At 45.1% G+C, this 22,355-nt stretch overlaps 1 protein-coding gene across 1 annotated transcript in view; it reads right to left on the reverse strand.

The window, feature by feature from the left end:
* Positions 1-22,355, reverse strand: part of CHD1 (chromodomain helicase DNA binding protein 1) — a 128,288-nt gene that overhangs the window by 33,644 nt on the left and 72,289 nt on the right. Inside the window, exons 27-28 of the mRNA XM_065745234.1 lie at positions 16,997-17,221; positions 16,422-16,562 (exon numbers count right to left, since the gene is read on the reverse strand). Of these exons, the coding sequence (XP_065601306.1) occupies positions 16,422-16,562; positions 16,997-17,221 (366 nt within the window). The remainder of the gene's footprint in view (positions 1-16,421; positions 16,563-16,996; positions 17,222-22,355) is intronic.

Below are 22,355 nucleotides of genomic sequence, written 5' to 3' on the forward strand. Positions count from 1 at the left end.
GCCTGGTTCCACCTCTCCCAAACCCCATTTAAGGGCTGACCACCATCAGGGAAGGATTTTTTTGGGGGGATCACTCACACGTGGAGTCCCTTGTGAGCCTTGACATCCTGAATGTGAGCATCTTCTCTTTTGTATTTTTTGTTTCCTATCTTTATAGATCTACTCAAAATATAGCACTACTCAAAATATACCGTCTATACTATTTCTTTGTGTTGTACCATCCTTGGGAGTTATTTATCCCACACTGAGTAATGGGTGTTGCTGCTCAGTAAGATCTGTTGTGGAACAGCTTATTTGGGGGTTGACTATGCTTACCAAGGTATGCATTCTGTTTTGGAGAGAGAATGTTTCCAAACTGAGGCCCAAAGCAAAGAGTAAAACCTCCCTTTGGCTGGTAAGGTTTGACTGGAAGCACTGGTATCAGTGTTGGTTGCCCCTGTGGAAGGCCAGAAATGGAAGTGTGTGTCCTCGTGACTAGAATGCAAAGAAAAGATGGTGAAAAAAGAGGAAGATTCAGGCAATGGAGTGGCGTCAACACCACCACCATCAAGAAAGGCAACAAAGAAAAGTGAGAGACATGGACATAGTGATGATGAGGATGATGAGAGAGTCAAAGTTACCACGTTTCTTTGACCCATGAAAATGACTGAGATCCAAGGTTGAAAGAAGGAGTTTATTTGTCGTCTGGATGAGAATATTGTCACTTGGTTGCTTTGGTGTTGGGACAATAGGGCCAACAGCGTGTCCCTCAATAGTAACAAAGCTTGCCAACTAGGACACGTTGCCCGATATCCAGCTGTCGACAGGGAGATCAGCAGGTATATGGATGGAATCGCCACCCTCTGGCAACAAACATTAGTAGCTGTGAAGGAAAGATATCCCTACAAGAGTGACCTGGCACCTAAAGTGAAAAGATGGAAAACTACTGAGGAAGGCATCCAGTATTTAAGAGAAATGGCTGTGGCAGAAATGCTGTATGATCCCACGTTTGATCCTGACGATCGGGACCATGATCCAGAGAAAGTAAGGAGTACACTCGAAATATGTCAGAAGCATTCAAAAACAGCACCAAGAAAGGTACACTGCCATGGAATGCAGGGTTCAGAAATTATTGCTCTCGAGTGAGGAAGCACGACTGGATGCAATATGAGTGATCAGGCTTCAGTTTATTGCTGACAGTATGTGTCTTATATAGTTCTCTTGAGAGTAGCACACAATCATTGTTTGAGAACCTCAGAGAAAGACAACTTTAAAACAACTCCCAACAATTAACAGCAGTGAGAAACACATTCTGGAGGAGGCGACCTATCATCCTAATCCTAAAAAAAAAAAATGGTAGGAATGCATCGCTGTGGATGCGAAAGGCAGCGCTGGCTGGGTGTCCCCTGTTTCAAAGTGTGCTTTTCCTCTCCCACTCGCCACAGATCATGTCCTGCTTTTACTTTTCTCAAGGTTCACACAGTGTAGTTTCCTTTGAGCACTGCATCAGCGTGGCCAGTGTATAACACAGAGCCCAAAGGGAAGAACACCTGCTAGTTAAACAGAATAGACTATCAAGGACAGCTTATTCTAAAAATACCTAAAGTTACAATTATCAGCAGTCCTGTGAAGACTTCTTCACTGAAAGCAGGGTGAACAACATAATCACAGAAGTTTCCCATAGTCATCTTGGCAACTTGGGTTGCTCAGTTGAAGCAGTTCATGTTTGCATTGAGTTGTTTATCACTTGGCCCAGGGACATCATGGCCTCCTATCAACATCGAATGCTTTTCCATGAGTGTATATAGTCTGTGCTGCCATGCAAACTATGCTTGTGCATATCACCGTGACCTCCTTGCTCCTGTAGCCATTCCTCAACAATTCCCCCTTTTTCTTTTTGTGCACGCATAGCTTTCTGTGTAGCCTTGTCAATACCCCTCATGTCACAACCATGAACTATTCAAAGTACAATGAGCATGCTTACAATATGCAATAGCCAGCATAGACCCTCCTTTATGAGGCTTTCAACTTCCCAGATTCTGGTGTCTTGTATTCTCTCTACTAGACCTACTACATACAATGAGTCTGACACTATGTTGATAGGGCTACGTGGCCATTCCAGGAAGACCCATACTACAAAGAAAGTTCCAGAGTTTGGAGATCATCACCAGGCTGTGCTTGTAGAAGCTTGTGCTTCCACTGGTGATCCTCATACCATGTCTCAGCTGCCTTGCGCAATTTTCGGCCAGTGTCTGTAATATACTGTTACAGTGTCTTTTATGGATACTTTCTGTATCAATGTATTGACTGCACCATTCAGCTTGGTATCATCTGCAAACTTGCTGAGGGTGCATATGATGCTGTCATCTATGTAGTTGATGAAGATGTTGAAGAGCACCGGCCCCAAGACCAACTCCTGAGGGACACCACTCATGACCAGCCTTCACCGACACAGAACCAGTAATCACAACCCTTTGGCTGCGTCCAGCCAACCAATTCCTAATCCATCAAACAGTCCATCATTCACATCACCACCTCTCCAATTTAGAGAAAAGGGTGTGGTGAAGGGCCATGTCAAAGGCTTTGCAGAAGTCCAGGTAGATGACATCCATTGCCCTTCCTCCATCCACCGAAGCCATCACTCCTTCATAGAAGGCCACCAGATTGGTCAGGCAAGATCTGCCCTTGGTGAAGCCATGCTGGCTATCTCAAATCACCTCTTTGTCTTGTATGTGCCTTAGCAAAGTTTCTAGGAGGATCTGCTCCATGATTTTCCCAGGCACAGATATGAGGCTCACCGGCCTGTGGTTCCCTGGGTCTTCCTTTTTCCCCTTCTTAAAAATGGGAGTAATATTTCCCTTTTTCCAGTCTCTGGGGACTTCACCAAACAACACAATTAAACAAGCCAAGAGGATGAAACCTCTTTGGGGGATGGGCAATGGCAAAAGTATAAATATGGGGAGGTGTGGCAGGTTGATTATATCACCTTGCCATAAACCTGTGATGGTAAGCGTTATGTGCTTATCATGCTGGAGGCAACCAGTGGGTGGCTTGAAACATATGCAGTACCTCATGCTACCACCTGAAAAACTATATTAGATCTTGAGAAACAAGTCCTATGTCGACATGGCACTCCAGAAAAAATTGAGTCAGGTACTGGGACTCGTTTCAAAAATTATCTTGTAAATACTTGGGCCAAAGATCATGGCTTTGAATGGACTTAGCATATCTCCTACCATGTACCAGCTTCTGGTAAGATCAAACAATACAATGGGATGTTGAAAAACATGTTGAAAGCAATGGGTGGCCGAACATCTAAGCACTGGGAGATGGATTTGACACAAGCCACCTGGTTGGTCAACACCAGAGGATCCATCAATCGCGATGGTCCTACCCAATCCAGCTCTCTACCTACTGTAGAGGGAGATAAGTTCCCTGTAGTACATGTAAAGAACATGTTGGGAAAAGCAGTTTGGGTCCCTCCAGCTTCTGGAAAGAGCAAACCTTTCCGTGGAACTTTCTTTGCTCAGGGACCTGGGTACACCTGGTGGGTGATGCAGAAAAATGGGGATGTTCAATGTATACCACAAGGGAATTTGATGTTGGGGGAGTGCAGTTATTAATTCCATATATATATGTATATGGAATATGTTCAAATGGGGCTGGGGGAGATCATTACCCCCCCCTCCCACCTTACCCACCTTAGAACAAATGCTCCCAGGTCCAATCCTGAGACTTATGGGGTCACCCTATTATGGCTATTTTTGAAAAAGGGGACCCCTGTGGGTTATGGGGACTGTTTCTCCTTCTCTGGCCTGTTTAATGGATTATTTCCAGGATTTGGATAAGGGTGTCCTTATTACAAAGGAGCAATGGCTAGCTGCTTCTGCTGTGGCTTGGCCCCTGGTAATGGCACTAGACCAACTGGAAGTAACAAATAACAGCACAGAATGTGAGAACCAACTATTAAGAGACCGTATCAAGCAATCAGAACAGCAATTGGGCACGTTAACAACCAAAAAAACCCAGGACTAAATGCCCCAACAAAGCAAATACGTAGTATTGCAGTTGAGGACACTCAGGTCCCTGAGATAACAAACCTGGGTACCACAGAGGATAATGTCTCTAAACTGGGTATTGAAGCTCTATCTACGATGGTTCCCTTTTAGATCCACCTGATTATAACTCAGAAAACAAAGAAAGTGCAAGATAGACTGGCAGGGGTGCCTCCTGACCAATGGCCCTCTGCTGAAACGTTCTTGCGTGTAACAGCTCACCCATATGCGGCAAATGAGTTGATGGACATAGTACAATGTTTCCATCAAAAGCCTAGGGAAAGCATGCCATTGTGGCTGCTAAGACTATGGGATGCAGAAGCTGAAAGTGTATTAGTTAATGGGACAGAAATGTCCAAGCTAGCATCTATAACCGTACGCCCAGCCCTGAGGAAAAGATTGTATGCTGCCTTCCTGTATAATGAAAACCACTCTATTATAGACTGGTTGATGGTGGCATGCTGTCTAACATGACCCAATAAAACAGACATACTGCTTCATACTGGTTTATGGTCCTCTATGGAAGACCTCCAAATGTACATTGGAGAACTGGGTATGAGGGAGGCCATGTATTCTGACGCATTTGAAAGTCCAGACACGGAAAAATTTATGGCCGGTATGAGAGAACTAACATTGCAGCAAGCCCCTTCTCATCTTTATGGAACATGTATGGGAACCTTGTCGGGTCACTATAGGATGCTTCTGCCATGTCTTTATCAGCGAGGCTTATTTCTGCCTCCAACACAGACAATTCCTGAGAGCCCCCAGTCATTCTTGAGATATAGATCAGTTCTGTCCCTTTATAACTCGAAGGCATTAGAGTACACTGTGCACCAGTATCCACCAGTGCCTTGTATTTTTGTGGTTCTGATGTGCCAGGCCATTGAATCCACAAAGTCCAATACACTCTGTTATCCCTCTCCCTCCTCTGGCTGAGGGCAGGGCCTCTCTATTGGTTACCTGCAGTGAAAGGAACAATTTCATTGGTAGTTGGTCTGTGTTGTAATTCTCTCACTTGTGGTCACAGTGTGGGGGTAGGTTTTTTATGCCATTCCTTCATATCTTCTCCAATTGTACGTAACTCCACAGAGCCGTGCATGACATGAAGTTAGTGAAGTTAGTGCTGTCAAGCAGGAAGGCGTTTACTTCTGAGAGCTAACACAGGTTCATCCCTATTAATCTGTTGGGATGATGATAATTTTCCCATTATGTCTTCTATTTGTCCTTCTAACTTTGATATGGCTGAAATGGAAGTGTGTGATGGCGGAAATTTTTGTTCAAAGTTTTGAAGTGTAAGAATCAGTTCAAAAACTGGAGGTTTTCTGTCTTGGTCCTCATATCTATTGAACATTGTCACTAGTGTACCGGCGTACCTTTCTTGGTGCTGTTTTTGAACGCTTCTGACATATTTCAGGTGTACTCCTTACTTTCTCTGGATCATGGTTCTGATCATCAGGATCAAACGTGGGATCATACATAATTTACGCCTTAGCTATTTCTCTCAAATACTGGATGCCTTCCTCAATAGTTTTCCATCTTTTCAATTTAGGTGCTGGGTCACTCTTGTAGGGATATCTTTCCTTCACAGCTACTAACATTTGTTGCCAGAGGGTGGCAATTCCATCCATATACCTGCTGATCCCCCTGTCAACAGCCGGATCTTGGACAGTGTCTCCCAGTTGGTGAGCTTTGTTACAATCGAGGGACACGCTGTTGGCCCCGTTGTCCCAACACCGAAGCAACCAAGTGACAATAATTTGCGTTATAGGCGCGAGGACACACATTTCCATTTCTGGCCTTCCACAGGGGCAACCAACACTGATACCAGTGCTTCCTTTGTCTGGTCAGGTTTTACTGGGAGGTTTTCCTCTTTGGTTTGGGCCTCAGTTTGGACACATTCTCTCTCCAAAGCAGAATGTATACCTCGGTAAGCATAAACCAAGCCCCAGATAGGCTGTTCCACCTCAGATCTCTCTGAGCTGCACCACCCCTTACTCAGATACAGGCCTAGCTCTTCAGGATCCTGCAAGTGCTCAGGAGTAAAATCCCATGGCACCGGGGGTCCCCATGCTTCTAATTTCTTTCCTAAAACTCTCCACTTTCCCTGCCATTCAACATTCTGTGCTTCTGGCAAAAGCTTCCTCCACATGATGTAAACTACTATCATAAGGGATACATTCAGGAGGACTAATATCCCAAACGTTAACACAATCCCTAAGCTGTAATCTTGAAAATTCATAAGAAACTGAGAGGAGAACCTGGACACCCATTCAAACATCATTTGGTTTGTTAACACCATATCGTTTGGTAACAATTTATTGTTTGTTATATTAGCCAGGGTGCCTAGATATCTGGCAGGCGTCTCCATCACTGTTTTTAGTCTATCATATAGGGACCAGGCTCCATAGATCAGACTGCCAAGCTTAACCAAGTTCCAGTACGTTTTGAGCATTAGAAGGGAAAAAGCAATGAAATACAATCCCTGTAAGTGCAGTTTTAACAGAAATAGAAGAAGCTTTTTTTTTTTTTTTTGTTCCTCTTTACTAAAACAATCTGGCAGAACCCAGAAAGTTTACAAATATCTGTCATGGTTTTGTAGTTTTTGTTGTGTTGTTGATATTCCACATCATGACATCATGTGGTGTATTGGGTGTTGAAGAGTCAATGCTCCAGCTCTGTGGATCATCGATAGTTATGGATATGCCTGTCTCAGAAGAGAAGAACTAAATTTCCCAGAGGACTCTGCAATGCTTTGTATTTTTACGTGTTTCCACCCAGAGGGAAAGATAAAAACTGTCTGCGGTCACAAGACCGTCTCTCTTCCCTTCGGGATCAAGCTTGGCAGTGGGTGTTTATTGAAGCCGTCCGCCTTCAGCGTTAGCGTAAGGCCTTTGGTTTATCGGACACTGTCTCTCTTGCTCATTTTATTTGATTCATTACCCTCAATTCCAATTATATTGTATTATATTTTGTTATTTTACTTTCTGATATCTGATTTAGTAAATTAGCTTTCCTCCTCAGATTGTTGCCGCTGCTTTGTTCCCAGGCCCATCTCCCTTCTCCCTTTTTCTCTTTTCTCCTTCCCCTTCCCCGGGGTGTGGGACCCCTGCCTCAATTGTCACGGTACTGGGTCAAACCAGCCCACAAACCGTTGGCAATATCCCAGAAGAACTGGCAGTACATCTGGACTTCAAGGCTGTGTTTTTGAGTTCAGCTCCTGCAGTACCGATAAACTCTCTAACAAAGGTCTCTGAGAGCAGAGAGATTCACTCTAAAAGTAAGGCAGCTAAGTAAAGCAGCTAACAGCCCCTCGAGCCCCACGTTGGGTGCCAAAAAATGTCAGCGGTTTGCGGGTTGATTTGACCCGGTACCGTGACAATTGAGGCAGGGGACCTAGGGGCCATAGCCCTGGGGAAAAGGAAGGGCAGAAGGGAAAAAAGAAGAGGAAGATGGGCCTAGGAATAATACAGTGGCAACGATCTGAGGAGGAAAGCTAATTTACTAAATAAGATATTAGAAAGGAAAATAATATAATACAGTATATTTGGAATTGAGGCTAATGAATCAAATAAAATGAGCAAGAGAGAGGGTGTCCAAGAAACTGAAGGCCTTACGCTAACACTGAAGGTGGATAGTTGCAACAAACACCCACTGCTGAGCTCAGTCCCGAAGGGAAGAGAGAGACGGTCCCATGGAGCAGATAGTTTTTATCTTTCCCACTGAGCGGAAACACATAAAAATGCAAAGCATCGCACAGTCCTCTAGGGAATGTAGTTTTCCTATTCTGAGACAGGTATACCCAGAACTATCGATAATCCATGGAGCTGGAGCATGAACTCTTCAACTCCCAATACACTACATGATGTTATGATGTGGAATATCAATAATATAACAAAAATCATAAAATGATGTCGCCCATGCACAGAGAGTGGCATGATGGGTCACCTATCTCTGTCTGAGGAGTAGTCTGTCACTCAACCACAGAAGAGACCTGTCCTGGTATGGAAAATACCCCATTCCTGAAGATGCCTGGTACATGTATGGGTCCAGCAAGGGCAACCGAAGCAAGTGAAGCAAGCACTTGTACCACATGACCTCATGCTTCCAGTAAACACCACTGAGCACTGGCCCAAAGAAGAACACAAGCCATACGCCGATCATCACTCATCCCAGATTATCAATATGCATTGCGACAGGCAATTATATAACCGTCGCAATGTATTAGATCTCTATAGTAAGGAAGCCTCACCCTATAGTTAACTTGATCAGTGGTTCATGTTGTGAAGGGGTGGAGTGTATGGGAACTGCTGAATCAGGGCCTGAACCACTGAATGATCACCTGAGGCAAGCACTGAATCTGCCACAGGAGCACAGGTGAAGGCAATTCACCTGTGTGACCAGAAGGGGTGGAGTCTGGCTCCACCCCTCCCAGACCCCATTTAAGGGCTTGACTCTCCTACTCTTTTGGTGGCCTCTGCAACCTGTTGTGTGGGGCTCCACACAGCAGCCTTCCATCTGCGATGCTTCCCAAAGATGCGACACGATCCATCTGTGAAGAGGGCATACGTCTTTTCATTCTCCGGTAGTTCATTATATGGTGGGGCCTCTTTAGCACGTGGTATCTCCTCTGATGGTGATGTTCCAAATTTCTTGCCTTCAGGCCAGTCCATGATCACCTCCAGGATTCCTGGATGGTTGAGGTTCCCCATCCGAGCTCGCTGTGTAATCAGTGCAATCCACTTACTCCAGGTGGCATCGGTAGCATGATGGGTGGGGGGAACCTTTCCTTTGAACATCCAATTCAGCACTGGCAGTCGAGGTGCCAGGAGGAGCTGTGTCTCAGTACCAATTACTTCAGAGGCAGCCCGAACCCTCTTGTATGCTGCCAAAATCTCCTTCTCAGTTGGAGTGTAGCACTCCTCTGAACCCCTGTACGCTCTGCTCCAAAATCCAAGGGGTCGGCCTTGGGTCTCCCAAGAGGCTCTTTGCCACAGACTCCAAGTGGGACCTTTCTCTCCAGCAGCTCTGTTATCCCTTTCCCTCCCCTGGCTGAGGGCAGGGCCCCTCTATTGGTTACCTGCAGTGACGCGAGCAATTTCATTGGTGGCTGATCTCTGCTGTAGTTCTCTCACCCGTGCTTGAAGTGCAGGAGTGGGTTTTTTATGCCACTTCCTCATGTCCTCTCCGTTTTCTCGTAAGAAGCTCCACATGGCCACACGTGACATGATGTTACTGCTGTCATTTGCTCGTGCAGAGAGGCGGTTGCCTTTGGTGGCCGAGACTTTCATCAGTTTCATCAATTGCTTCATCAAATTCTTTGGGTCATGCTCGTCTTCATCAGGTGTTTCCAATACTGACACAGGTTCATCCCTATTCATCAGTAATGACAGTTCCTCCAGTATAGTTTTCTGTGTCTCCTTCATCTCACCTACTTCTTCTGCTACTATAGCTGCAATGGAAGTGGAATGCAATGGAAACGTGATAGTGGAAACTGTTGTTCAAAGTTTTGGAGTGTAATAGTCAATTCATAAACTGGGAGTCTTCTGTCTTGACCCTCAAATCTATGGAACATTGCTACCAGTGTACTTGCATACCTCTCTGGTGCTGTTTTTGAGAGCTTACAATATACATCAGGTGTACACCTTACTCTATCAGGATCACGGTCCTGGTGTGGATTGTTAGGGACGAAATTGGGATCATACAGCATCTCTACTACGGCTGTTTCTCTCAAAAATTGGATGCCTTTCTCCACGGTGTTCCATCTTTCCACCTTAGGCTCCAGATCATCTTTGTAAGGATATCTATCCTTTACAGCCACTAGTACTCGTTCACAGAGGGTAGCGACTCCATTCAGACATCTGCCAATTCCTCTGTCGATAGCTGGGTCTCGAGCAATGCTTCCCAGTTGGCGGGCTTCGCTGCCATCTAGGGACACGCTGCTGGCACCACTGTACCAACACCGCAGCAACCAGGTGACAATAGATTCACCTGAGCGCCGTACAAACTCCTTTCTTGAACCTTGGATTTCAGTCATCTTTAGGGGCCAACGAATAGTGGTAACAGTGACTCCATCATCATCGCTGTCTTCTCCATGTCTCTCACTTTTCTTAGTGGCCTTTCTAGGTGGTGGTGGTGGTGCTGAGGAGGGCCCCTCGCCTGGATCTTCCTCTTCTTTCTCTGCTTCTTCTTCTTTCCGTTCTATGCGCGAGGACGGCCGTGTCCATTTCTGGCCTTCCACAGGGGCAACCGACACTGATGCCGGTGCTTCCTGTGATTGGTCAGGTCTAACTTCGAGGTTTTCATTTTTGGTTTGGACCTTGGTTTGGAAACCATTTCTCTCCAGAATATCAATTATAGCTTGATAAGCACAATCCAAACCCCAAACAATGCATTCCTTCTCAGATCGTCCTGAGTCACATGACTCCTTACCTAAACACTCACTGAATTTCTCAGGATCCCACAGGTGCTCAAGATCAAAATTGCATAACACCGGGGGTCCCGTACACTTCTAATTTCTTTCCTAATTTTTTCCACCTTCCCTGCCATTCAACACTCTCTGGTTTTGAGGAACGCTCCCTCCACATGATGTAAATTACTGTTGCAGAGAGTGCATTCAGAAAAACAGATAACACAACTGCCACAACTGCCAGGCTGACATCCTGAATATAGGTAAAGACCTGAAAAGAGTAACTGGAAACCAATCCAAATGCCGCATAATCTGTCACGTTAGCCAGGGTGTTTAGGCAGGAGGTATGTAACCCCCTCAGCACACTAAAGTAGCTGTATGCACACATTACTCCGGTGCTGAACATGAGGAGCTTAAAAAGACGTCAGCATGCTATAAGGTACATGAAAAACCTTAGTCCACTTAGCACCAGATTTACAATGGAATACATATACTGCACTGCCCACATTCTCCACCAATAATTGTCACAGTGTTACCCGTGACAGTGACCCAAGGGAAACCGAGAAGGGAGAGAGGAGAGAAAAAGAAACTGCGTCAGTGGCCGCGTGGCCGCCCGAGTAGAGCCGCGCTCCGGGGGGGATGGGGGAAAAACCAGCGGGAAAACAGCGGGAAGAGATGAGTCTATAAAAATAGCGGCACGATCTGAGAAGGAACAGTAACTTTACTAAATATAGTAAAATTGAACAATTGAGAGAGAGAGAAAATTTCTAAACCAAAAGCTGTGAGCTTACGTTAAGGAGGAAACTGCAGGGGAAGCACACGTGCTGAACCTCCATGGCAGCCCAGAGGAAGCCAGGCAGAGCACCGCCTGGCATCCAGTGCGGAGCTCCACCCCTCTGCTGCTCCCAGCAGCAATAACTCCTTAACTGCTGCATGATGCTCTGATGTGGAATACCGGCATCAAAACCGCAAAACCACAACAGAGACTTAAGGATGGTTCAGAGTAAGGAAGACAAAGATTAATGAAGGCAAGTCTAATGAAGGTACCAACTGGGATAGGGAGGACAAGAGTAATGATTGTTGAGTAGAAAACAATATAACAGCTGAAGGGTGGTTGAGCCAAGACAATAAACTGCAAAACCATGGCCAGCTGAGAAACAGATATAACTGGATTACTTCCTCAAACTTCAGTGGGGTGAAATGTACACAGCAAGGAAGACATATGTCCTTCACCTTCAGGACCGCTGCACGCAACCAACCAGGATGCTCTGCGCATGCTCAACCTAAAGGAATTTGAGGTGATATCTACGGAAATAATTTCTTGAACATGATTGTAATAGTCCATCCCATTCTTAGGAATTCGGTGAGTATGTATGCTTTGTGCTCTTAAATACGTAACTAATTCTCCCTCTGCTGTGTGCAAGTTAGGTAAGACTACTCCCCTTGCACCTGGTGTGTGTGCGCAGCACCAAATAAACATACCTGCTTTATAACCTAGCCCCAGGTTATAGTTTGATTCCACAACTCAGGAGCTTGGAAGCAGGAGAGTAGTGGTTTATCTACAGTGGTAGATAGACAGGTGGACTATATGACCTTATAGATTGTTTCCATCCTTCATGATTCTTTGAAATTTATGGAGCCCGTTAATCACTGACCACCAGTGGGGTATCATCTTTTGTTGGAGTTTGGTTCCCTGTGATGTTCCTGGTCAGCTTTTCCTAATTTACTGTTTGTTTTCATAGTATCTTTATAAGTCTTACAGAAATATTCTGTCTTCTTTTGTTATTTTGCGTGGGTACTACTTTTTTCGAGGTTTTCACCCTACAGTAATGCATGTTTATTATTGTTTGTGTATATATATTTTAAGCGTGATGTGGAATGTCATGGTTTTATGACTTTTGTTATTTGTTTTCCACATCACAACATCATGTGAGACACAGGGAGTTTATGTGTTAAAGCTCCTGTTCCGTGGATTGTCAAATTGTCTGCTACCTAGATACCTATAGAAGTACTGTGTATTCCATTGGAATTCGTGTTCCCGTTTTCTACCCAGATAGTATGATAAAACTCCTTTCTAGTCCCAGAGACATCTTCTTTTGCTGTTCTTCTCAGTACTGGAGTTCCCTTAGCTGTCTTGCCTTCTGCTTTAGTGTAAGGCTTTTGGTTTTGGACATTCTCTTGCTCATTTTATTTGATTCATTGTTTTAAATTTCAATTATATTGTTTTATTTTGCATTGTGATATTTTATTTAGCAAATTAGTTTTCCTCCTCAAATTGTTACTACTGTTTTGTTTTTAGGCCCATTTCTCTACCTTCTCCCTTTTCCCCCTTTCCCAGGGTGTGGTTCGCCATCCTATTAGTTATGGAACTGGACAGAACTAGCCCTTAAACCATTGAGAGCTGCACACAAGATATATAGGAAATTATGGTTGATTAGATTATTATGCTTTAATTAAAAATTAAACAAAACAACAACCACAAAAAAAAAAACAAACCATACATAAACTGGCCAGCATCACACAGATGAGAACAGTTAATATGACTTTCACAGCGACTTTAATATGACTTACTACAGTAGACCCAGTAATCCCATCTAGCAGTAACAGAAAACTGTTTAAAACTGAATGATAGTTGTTCCACAGCGGAAAATTAGCTTTCCAAATATTCCAATTATCTTATAAAACTGTACAGATGGAGTTTACGTAACTTTTAGCTTCCTATATTGAGTATGTTGTGGTCTGTTGGATAACAGAGAGATTAAACAGGCCTATTAGATTTGTTCCTCCCTGTGTCTAACACGCAAACTCTTCAAGAGTAAATTTCACTCATTCACTTAAAAAGAATAGAAGGGTACGTGATAAGTTTAGGTCAGAGAATGCAGCAGCTGTGTTTAATTTCATTTCTGTCCATAAAGGAGCAGTGTATACATGAGGTGTATTCATAGATACATTAGGTTAGAAAGGACCTACAAGATCATCTAGTCCAACCATCCTCCTATCACTATCCCTAACCACTAAGATACTAAACCACATCCCTTAGCTCCTCATCTAAACGCTTCTTGAACAGCGCTAGGGATGGTGCCTCAACCACCTCCCCAGGCAGGCCATTCCAGTGCCTGACCACTCTTTCAGAGAAAAAATGTTTCCTCAGGTCTAATCTAAATCTTCCCTGGCGCAACTTGTGGCCATTCCCTCTGATCCTGTCATTAGTTATCAGGGAGAAGAGGCCGACCCCCTCCTCACCACAACCCCCCTTCAGGAAGTGGTAGAGTGCAATAAGGTCTCCTCTGAGCCTCCTCTTCTCCAGACTAAACAATCCCAGCTCCCTCAGCCGCTCCTCATAAGACTTGTGCTCCAGACCCCTCACCAGTTTTGTTGCCCTTCTCTGAACATGCTCCAGGGCCTCAATGTCTTTCTTGTAGTGAGGGGACCAAAACTGAATGCAGTACTCGAGGTGTGGCTGCACCAGAGCTGAGTACAGGGGGATGATCACCTCCCTGCTCCTGCTGGCTACACTATTTCTAATACAGGCCAGGATGCTGTTGGCCTTCTTGGCCACCTGGGCACACTGCCGGCTCATGTTAAGCTGAGCATCAACCAACACCCCCAGGTCCTTTTCCTCTATACAGTCTTCAAGCCATTCTGCCCAAAGCCTATAGCATTGCATGGGGTTATTGTGGCCAAAGTGCAGGACCCAGGACTTGGCCTTACTGAACCTCATCCCATTGACCTCAGCCCAGCTATTCAGCCTATCCAGATCCCTCTGAAGGGCCTCCCTACACTCAGGCAGATTGACACATCCTCCCAACTTGGTGTCATCCGCAAACTTACTGAGGGTACAATCAATCCCCTTGTCTAGGTCATCAATAAAGATATTAAACAAGATGGGCCCCAATACCAATCCTTGGGGGACACCACTCGTAACGGGACGCCAACTGGACTTAACTCCATTCACCACTACCCGCTGGGCACAGCCCTCTTGCCAGTTCTCCACCCAGAGAAAGAGTGAACCTGTCCACACTACGGGCTGCCAGTTTCCCCAGGAGAATACTGTGGGAGATTGTGTCAAAGGCCTTGCTGAAGTCCGGGTAGACTACATCAACAGCCTTTCCCTCATCTACCAGTCTGGTCACCCAGTCATAGAAGGAGATGAGGTTGGAAAAGCACGACCTGCCCCTGGTGAACCCATGCTGGCTGGGTCTGATTCCCTGGTTGCCATGCACGTGCTGTGTGATCTCCCTCAAGATCATCTGCTCCATAACTTTCCCTGGTACCGAGGTCAGGCTGACAGGCCTGTAGTTCCCCGGATCTTCCTTACGGCCTTTCTTGTAGATGGGAGTCACATCGGCAAGCCTCCAATCTTGTGGCACCTCTCCAGATAACCAGGAATGCTGATAGATGGTAGAAAGCGGCTTGGCAATCACCTCTGCCAGCTCCCTCAGCACCCTAGGGTGGATCCCATCTGGTCCCATGGACTTGTGGCAGTTCAGATGGAGGAGCAGGTCTGACTGTCTCTGCTTGGATCACAGAGCACTCCGTCCCAGATTTCCAGGTCAGGGCGAAAAGTACCCTGAGGATAACTGCTTTGTCTATTAAAGACAGATGTGAAGAAGGCATTGAGAACCTCAGCCTTTTCCTTATCATCTGTGGTTACATTCCCTGCCGCATCAAGTAAAGGAGAGAAATTTTCCTTAGTTTTTCTCTTGCTGTTAATATATTTGTAAAAGGATTTTCTGTTCTCCTTTACTGCAGTAGCCAGTCTAAGTTTGAGCTGGGCTTTTGCATTTCTAACTTCCTGCCTGCACATCTTGGCAAGTTCTCTGTAGTCTCTCCAAGTAGCCTGTCCCATCTTCCAGAAGACATAGACTCTCTTTTTCTCCCAGAGTCTCAACAAAAGTTCCCAGTTCATCCACACTGGTCTTCTTTCCCTCCGGCTGGACTTGCGAGACTCAGGGACAGCCTGCTCCTGTGCCTTTAAGATTTCCATATTGAGGAGCATCCAGGCTTCCTGGACCCCTTTACCCCTCAGGAGCGAGTCCCAAGGGACCCTTGCAACAAGTGTCCTGAACAGGTCCAAGTCTGCCCTCCGGAAGTCCAAGGTAGCAGTTTTGCTAGTCACCCTCTTGACGTCACCAAGAATAGCAAACTCCACAATTTCATGGTCACTCTGGCCAAGACAATCCCCAACCTTCACATCTCCTACTAGTCCTTCTCTGTTAGTGAAGAGCAGGTCTAGCAAGGCATATCCCCTGGTAGGCTCTTGCACCAGATGTGTCAGGAAGCTATCTTGCACACACTCTAGAAATCTCATGGACTTCTTCCTCTGCGCAGTATTATATTTCCAGCATATATCAGGGAAGTTGAAGTCCCCCATGAGAACAAGTGCTGGCCATCGTGCAACATCTACTAGTTGCTTGTAGAACACCTCATCTATCTCTTCATCCTGACTAGGCGGTCTATAACAGACCCCCACCACGATGTCACCCCTACAGACCATCCCCCTGATCCTTATCCACAGACACTCTACTTTGTCATTTCCAACCTCAAGCTCTTCAACATCAAAACACTCTTTGATATAGAGAGCTATGCCACCACCCTTTCTTCCCTGTCTATCCTTTCTGAAGAGCTTGTATCCATCAATCGCAGTACTCCAGTCGTGGGAGGGGTCCCACCATATTTCTGTAATAGCCACAAGAAATTATACTTGATGATGTAGCTTCATAGTCTGTTTCTTAAAAGTATTCAGTACACTGACCACTGGACAAATATTCTTCACTGTACTGCATAATTATGAGAAAACAAAACTGCTGGCCTGTTAACAAAACAGACTTTGGTATAGTGTAGATAACCCCTCATCATTCTGAAATTTTACTTACAATAGATGTCTGTGTTGTAATGCCTAATAGCAGAATCAAGGACATAAGAAATTCTGTTCATTTGGGACATCAACTGTAAATGGAAGTTATCAACAAGGGACTTACCACACTGAATGTATTCTGATCCAGTTCTTCAGTTTCGTCAGATATAGGAACTGGTTCACTAATTGTAGTAATATGAACTGGAATATCCGATAATGGAGCTTTTTTATTTTTTTCTTTATATTCAGATTTTATTTCATTTACCTAAGAATAAAAATGAAAATGTATCCAATCAGCAGACTTTATTATTTAGGCTAGAACGATATTTTAATTAGGCCATCACCATCATTACTACATCTTCTCCAGTAATAAGAAAAGAAGATATTCTGGTGTTCAGTTATGATACATCTTATTTTCTCTCTCCATGGGATGGGGAATGAGAATGGATAAGTTATGAGTTTCTTACACAACTTCCATTCACAGTCCCACTAAGCTATAATTATCCCTTTAAAGGGCAAACTTCACATTTTTTGTCTGTCTTTGTATTTGCAAGTGGTAAAAATAAAACTTCTAGCTATGCAAAAGATTTCAATGACAACTGTAAAGTAAGTAATCCAAAATACCTTGTAAATTAAAAATTATTTACAAAAACCTGGTGGCCTTTTCTAGTGCTGTATAAGAAAAGTAAACCTAGTTACCTTCTCTTCTTTTACTTTTTCTCTCTTTTCTTTAATATATTTTAATTCTTTCTTAACCTCTTTTTCTTTTTTCTCCCTTTTCAAATCCCTCTTATTTTCTTTTTCTTTTGTTTCTATTTTTTCTCCAGTTTCCTTCTTTATACCAGTATCTGGCTCATCTTTTCCTTCATTTTCTTTTTCTGCTTTTATTTTTTTATGTGGATGTTTCACTGTAACAATCTCATCCTGAAATACACAAGCATATATTACATCAAACTGAGTTTCTAGCTATACAAGTTTTGTAACCAACAGATTAAAATGTATTTTTTTAATGTGTGTGATTTCTTTAGACTTAGGTTTAATACCTACCAAATAGAGCTAGATGCAGTTGCAAAAAAAAAAAAAAAAAGACGTCATTCATTTCCTCGATGCAACACAAAACAAGTACGATTAGTCAGTGGTAATGGAAGGTGAAAGGTTAAGACCATTTAACTGTCATATCCTCAAAGAAATCTTCCTCTGTAAAAGGTAGCTAAGCTTTAAAGAGCTAAAAGCAATAAGGAACTAAGCATCAGAAAATGGAGATGATTTTTTCAGAGTACTCACGTGATGGTGATAATAGAAGAACTCTATTCTAGTTAGCTTTCTTCCAGTAACATTTTTATAGACTACAAATTAAACCATCACAGTCGTGGGAGAAGGGAACAGAGTTTCAATTTTCTCTTGTCTAGAGGTAGTCTAAGGAATCTAGTGTTTTTTCACCTACCTTCAAATTCAAAAATTAGGTACACAACACAGCCCTTACAATTAGTTTGTTTTGTCATTTCCCACCCCCCCAACAGCCATCACTACTGGGTGATAAGTTTAAATAACTGACCCAACAAAAGTAATAACAACCTAACAAAGCAGTCTCAATCCTCGAGATCAACTGCTTTGGAATCAGCACAGCCGGAGCTGCAGTGGCAGATTTTGAGGTACATGGGGGTTTTTCGGGAGGTTCCTGTCTCAAGGGAACTGAGTGAAAGCGGATAGTCCCTTCAGCTCCCAGCAGCTCTCTCGCAAGAGGCTGACATGGCGAAGGTGTTGCCAAGGCACCGGCGCCCTCGCCCACATCCTCAGCTCTGAAAAGGCCTCAGGGAAAGCAGCAACACATCGCTGCCCACCAGGCATAGGGAGGAGCGATCTACGCGTGAGTACCAGCCCCTTACTGTGCTGCAGTGTAGGTGTGGGAGCTTGTGTGGCAGGGTGCAGGATTCCTATCCCTCCTCTCTTGCGAATCCATCCGGATTATTGCCGGTCTCTGTGTCTGCAGGGTTGTGTTTTATTTTTATTTTAATTTATATATATATACATATATAATTTTATTTTAATTTAATTTTTATCATTATCATTCATATATAGAGATATATCTATTATTATTATTATCATCATTATTATTATTAGAAAAGTTATTTATTTATTTATTCATTTATTTATTATTTTGTTCTTTTTATTTTTGTGCCACGGTCTCTTCTAGACAGAGGGATTGCCTTAAAAAGGCTATGGCGACCCAGACAGAAGGTCTGCCTAGAAACGTGGCTACACAGGTCTCTGGTTGCAGGGAGTGCCAGAGCCTGCTGCTGCTGGAGGAGGGTGGCAAGCAGTTCTCCTGTGCAAGGTGTGAGCAGGTGGAAGATTTGCTTAGCATGGTGACAGAGCTGAAAGAGGAGGTTGAGAGACTGAGGGCCATCAGGGACTGCAAGCGGGAGATTGACTGGTGGAGTAGCTCCCTCGAGCGCCAGAGAGAAAGACACTGGGGAGATCCCCCACAATTAGTGGTGGACTCCCTGACCTGTCCCCATAGGGCAGAAGGGGGATATCTGAGGGATGGGGAGGGCTGGCAGAGAGTCCCTGCTCGGTACCGTGGGCAATCTCCCCCTCTGCCTAACTCGTGTCCCCAGGTCCCTCTAAGCAATAGGTTTGCAGCTTTGGACGTTGAAGGGGAGATAAGGGGGGAGGTGCGGGAAGATTCCCCCAGGAGGTCACCAATGGCAAGGCAGTCGACTCCACTCATTGTGACTGCCGATGCCAAGAAAGAAAGAAAGGTAATCGTAGTGGGCGGCACCCTTCTCAAGGGAACTGAGAGCCCCATTTGCAGACCAAACCCAAGCTGTAGGGAAGTGTGCTGTCTCCCTGGGGCCCGGGTCAGGGGCATAGCTAGAAGACTCCCGGATTTGATATACCCCACTGACTACTATCCGTTACTCGTAGTTCAGGCAGGCAGTGATGAAATAGCTCAGAGAAGACTGCGAACTATGAAAAGAGATTTCAGGGGTTTAGGGAGATTAGTTCAAGGGGTGGGAGCACAAGTGGTGTTTGCTTCCATACCTTCTGGGGCAGTGAAGGACACGGAATGGGCTAGGAAAACACAGGTGATGAATAATTGGCTGAGAGGCTGGTGTAGACACAGACACTTGAATTTTTTGACCATGGGGCAGTTTACTTGGCTCCTGGCCTGTTATCTGTTGATGGGATGCACCTGTCTCAAAGGGGGAAACGAATCCTAGCACAGGAGCTAGCTGGACTCATTGAGAGAGCTTTAAACTAGCTGTGACGGGGGAAGGGGATAAAACAGGGCTCACCAGTAAAGAGCCTAAGGGGGCTGTGCTGGAGCAAGGGGTGAGGCAGATGTCTCAGCTGAAGTGCATCTACACCAATGCACGCAGCATGGGCAACAAACAAGAGGAGCTTGAAGACATTGTGAGGCAGGCTAACTATGACCTTGTGGCTATTACAGAAATACGGTGGGATGAGAAGAGCATGCAAACCTATCAAGTCGGCCTGAAAGTGTTGCATAAAGATTACAGATAACATCTCCTGAAAGGGAGAGGTATATGAAGTGATCTTGGGTAGGTTGGTACAACTCTGAACATTCCGTGACAAAGAACAGGTGCAAAGTATAAAGAACTATCACATGAATACATGAACAAAATAATCAGTTTGGTGATAAGTAACAAACCACAATGATTGTGTAACTAACAGACCAGTCTATAATTAACTCAGAACAAAGGATTTGCTTCATGTAACTAGCATCTAACATGATATAAATATCAGAAATAACCTAATAAACTTCGCTACATGCCAGCAGAGCAGTAGCCCGTCTGTTCTTAAGGCGTCCTTGTGAGATGGTCTCCGTCATTAAGACCCCTCCCACGACTGGAGTACTGCGATTGATGGATACAAGCTCTTCAGAAAGGATAGACAGGGAAGAAAGGGTGGTGGCATAGCTCTCTATATCAAAGAGTGTTTTGATGTTGAAGAGCTTGAGGTTGGAAATGACAAAGTAGAGTGTCTGTGGATAAGGATCAGGGGGATGGTCTGTAGGGGTGACATCGTGGTGGGGGTCTGTTATAGACCGCCTAGTCAGGATGAAGAGATAGATGAGGTGTTCTACAAGCAACTAGTAGATGTTGCACGATGGCCAGCACTTGTTCTCATGGGGGACTTCAACTTCCCTGATATATGCTGGAAATATAATACTGCGCAGAGGAAGAAGTCCATGAGATTTCTAGAGTGTGTGCAAGATAGCTTCCTGACACATCTGGTGCAAGAGCCTACCAGGGGATATGCCTTGCTAGACCTGCTCTTCACTAACAGAGAAGGACTAGTAGGAGATGTGAAGGTTGGGGATTGTCTTGGCCAGAGTGACCATGAAATTGTGGAGTTTGCTATTCTTGGTGACGTCAAGAGGGTGACTAGCAAAACTGCTACCTTGGACTTCCGGAGGGCAGACTTGGACCTGTTCAGGACACTTGTTGCAAGGGTCCCTTGGGACTCGCTCCTGAGGGGTAAAGGGGTCCAGGAAGCCTGGATGCTCCTCAATATGGAAATCTTAAAGGCACAGGAGCAGGCTGTCCCTGAGTCTCGCAAGTCCAGCCGGAGGGAAAGAAGACCAGTGTGGATGAACTGGGAACTTTTGTTGAGACTCTGGGAGAAAAAGAGAGTCTATGTCTTCTGGAAGATGGGACAGGCTACTTGGAGAGACTACAGAGAACTTGCCAAGATGTGCAGGCAGGAAGTTAGAAATGCAAAAGCCCAGCTCAAACTTAGACTGGCTACTGCAGTAAAGGAGAACAGAAAATCCTTTTACAAATATATTAACAGCAAGAGAAAAACTAAGGAAAATTTCTCTCCTTTACTTGATGCGGCAGGGAATGTAACCACAGATGATAAGGAAAAGGCTGAGGTTCTCAATGCCTTCTTCACATCTGTCTTTAATAGACAAAGCAGTTATCCTCAGGGTACTTTTCGCCCTGACCTGGAAATCTGGGACGGAGTGCTCTGTGATCCAAGCAGAGACAGTCAGACCTGCTCCTCCATCTGAACTGCCACAAGTCCATGGGACCAGATGGGATCCACCCTAGGGTGCTGAGGGAGCTGGCAGAGGTGATTGCCAAGCCGCTTTCTACCATCTATCAGCATTCCTGGTTATCTGGAGAGGTGCCACAAGATTGGAGGCTTGCCGATGTGACTCCCATCTACAAGAAAGGCCGTAAGGAAGATCCGGGGAACTACAGGCCTGTCAGCCTGACCTCGGTACCAGGGAAAGTTATGGAGCAGATGATCTTGAGGGAGATCACACAGCACGTGCATGGCAACCAGGGAATCAGACCCAGCCAGCATGGGTTCACCAGGGGCAGGTCGTGCTTTTCCAACCTCATCTCCTTCTATGACTGGGTGACCAGACTGGTAGATGAGGGAAAGGCTGTTGATGTAGTCTACCTGGACTTCAGCAAGGCCTTTGACACAGTCTCCCACAGTATTCTCCTGGGGAAACTGGCAGCCCGTGGTGTGGACAGGTTCACTCTTTCTCTGGGTGGAGAACTGGCAAGAGGGCTGTGCCCAGCGGGTAGTGGTGAATGGAGTTAAGTCCAGTTGGCGTCCCGTTACGAGTGGTGTCCCCCAAGGATTGGTATTGGGGCCCATCTTGTTTAATATCTTTATTGATGACCTAGACAAGGGGATTGATTGTACCCTCAGTAAGTTTGCGGATGACACCAAGTTGGGAGGATGTGTCAATCTGCCTGAGTGTAGGGAGGCCCTTCAGAGGGATCTGGATAGGCTGAATAGCTGGGCTGAGGTCAATGGGATGAGGTTCAGTAAGGCCAAGTCCTGGGTCCTGCACTTTGGCCACAATAACCCCATGCAATGCTATAGGCTTTGGGCAGAATGGCTTGAAGACTGTATAGAGGAAAAGGACCTGGGGGTGTTGGTTGATGCTCAGCTTAACATGAGCCGGCAGTGTGCCCAGGTGGCCAAGAAGGCCAACAGCATCCTGGCCTGTATTAGAAATAGTGTAGCCAGCAGGAGCAGGGAGGTGATCATCCCCCTGTACTCAGCT

This window comes from Cyrtonyx montezumae, unplaced genomic scaffold (assembly GCF_038088225.1).
Source record: "Cyrtonyx montezumae isolate F1298 unplaced genomic scaffold, pur_monq_1.0 scaffold_34, whole genome shotgun sequence".
Classification (NCBI taxonomy): domain Eukaryota; kingdom Metazoa; phylum Chordata; class Aves; order Galliformes; family Odontophoridae; genus Cyrtonyx; species Cyrtonyx montezumae.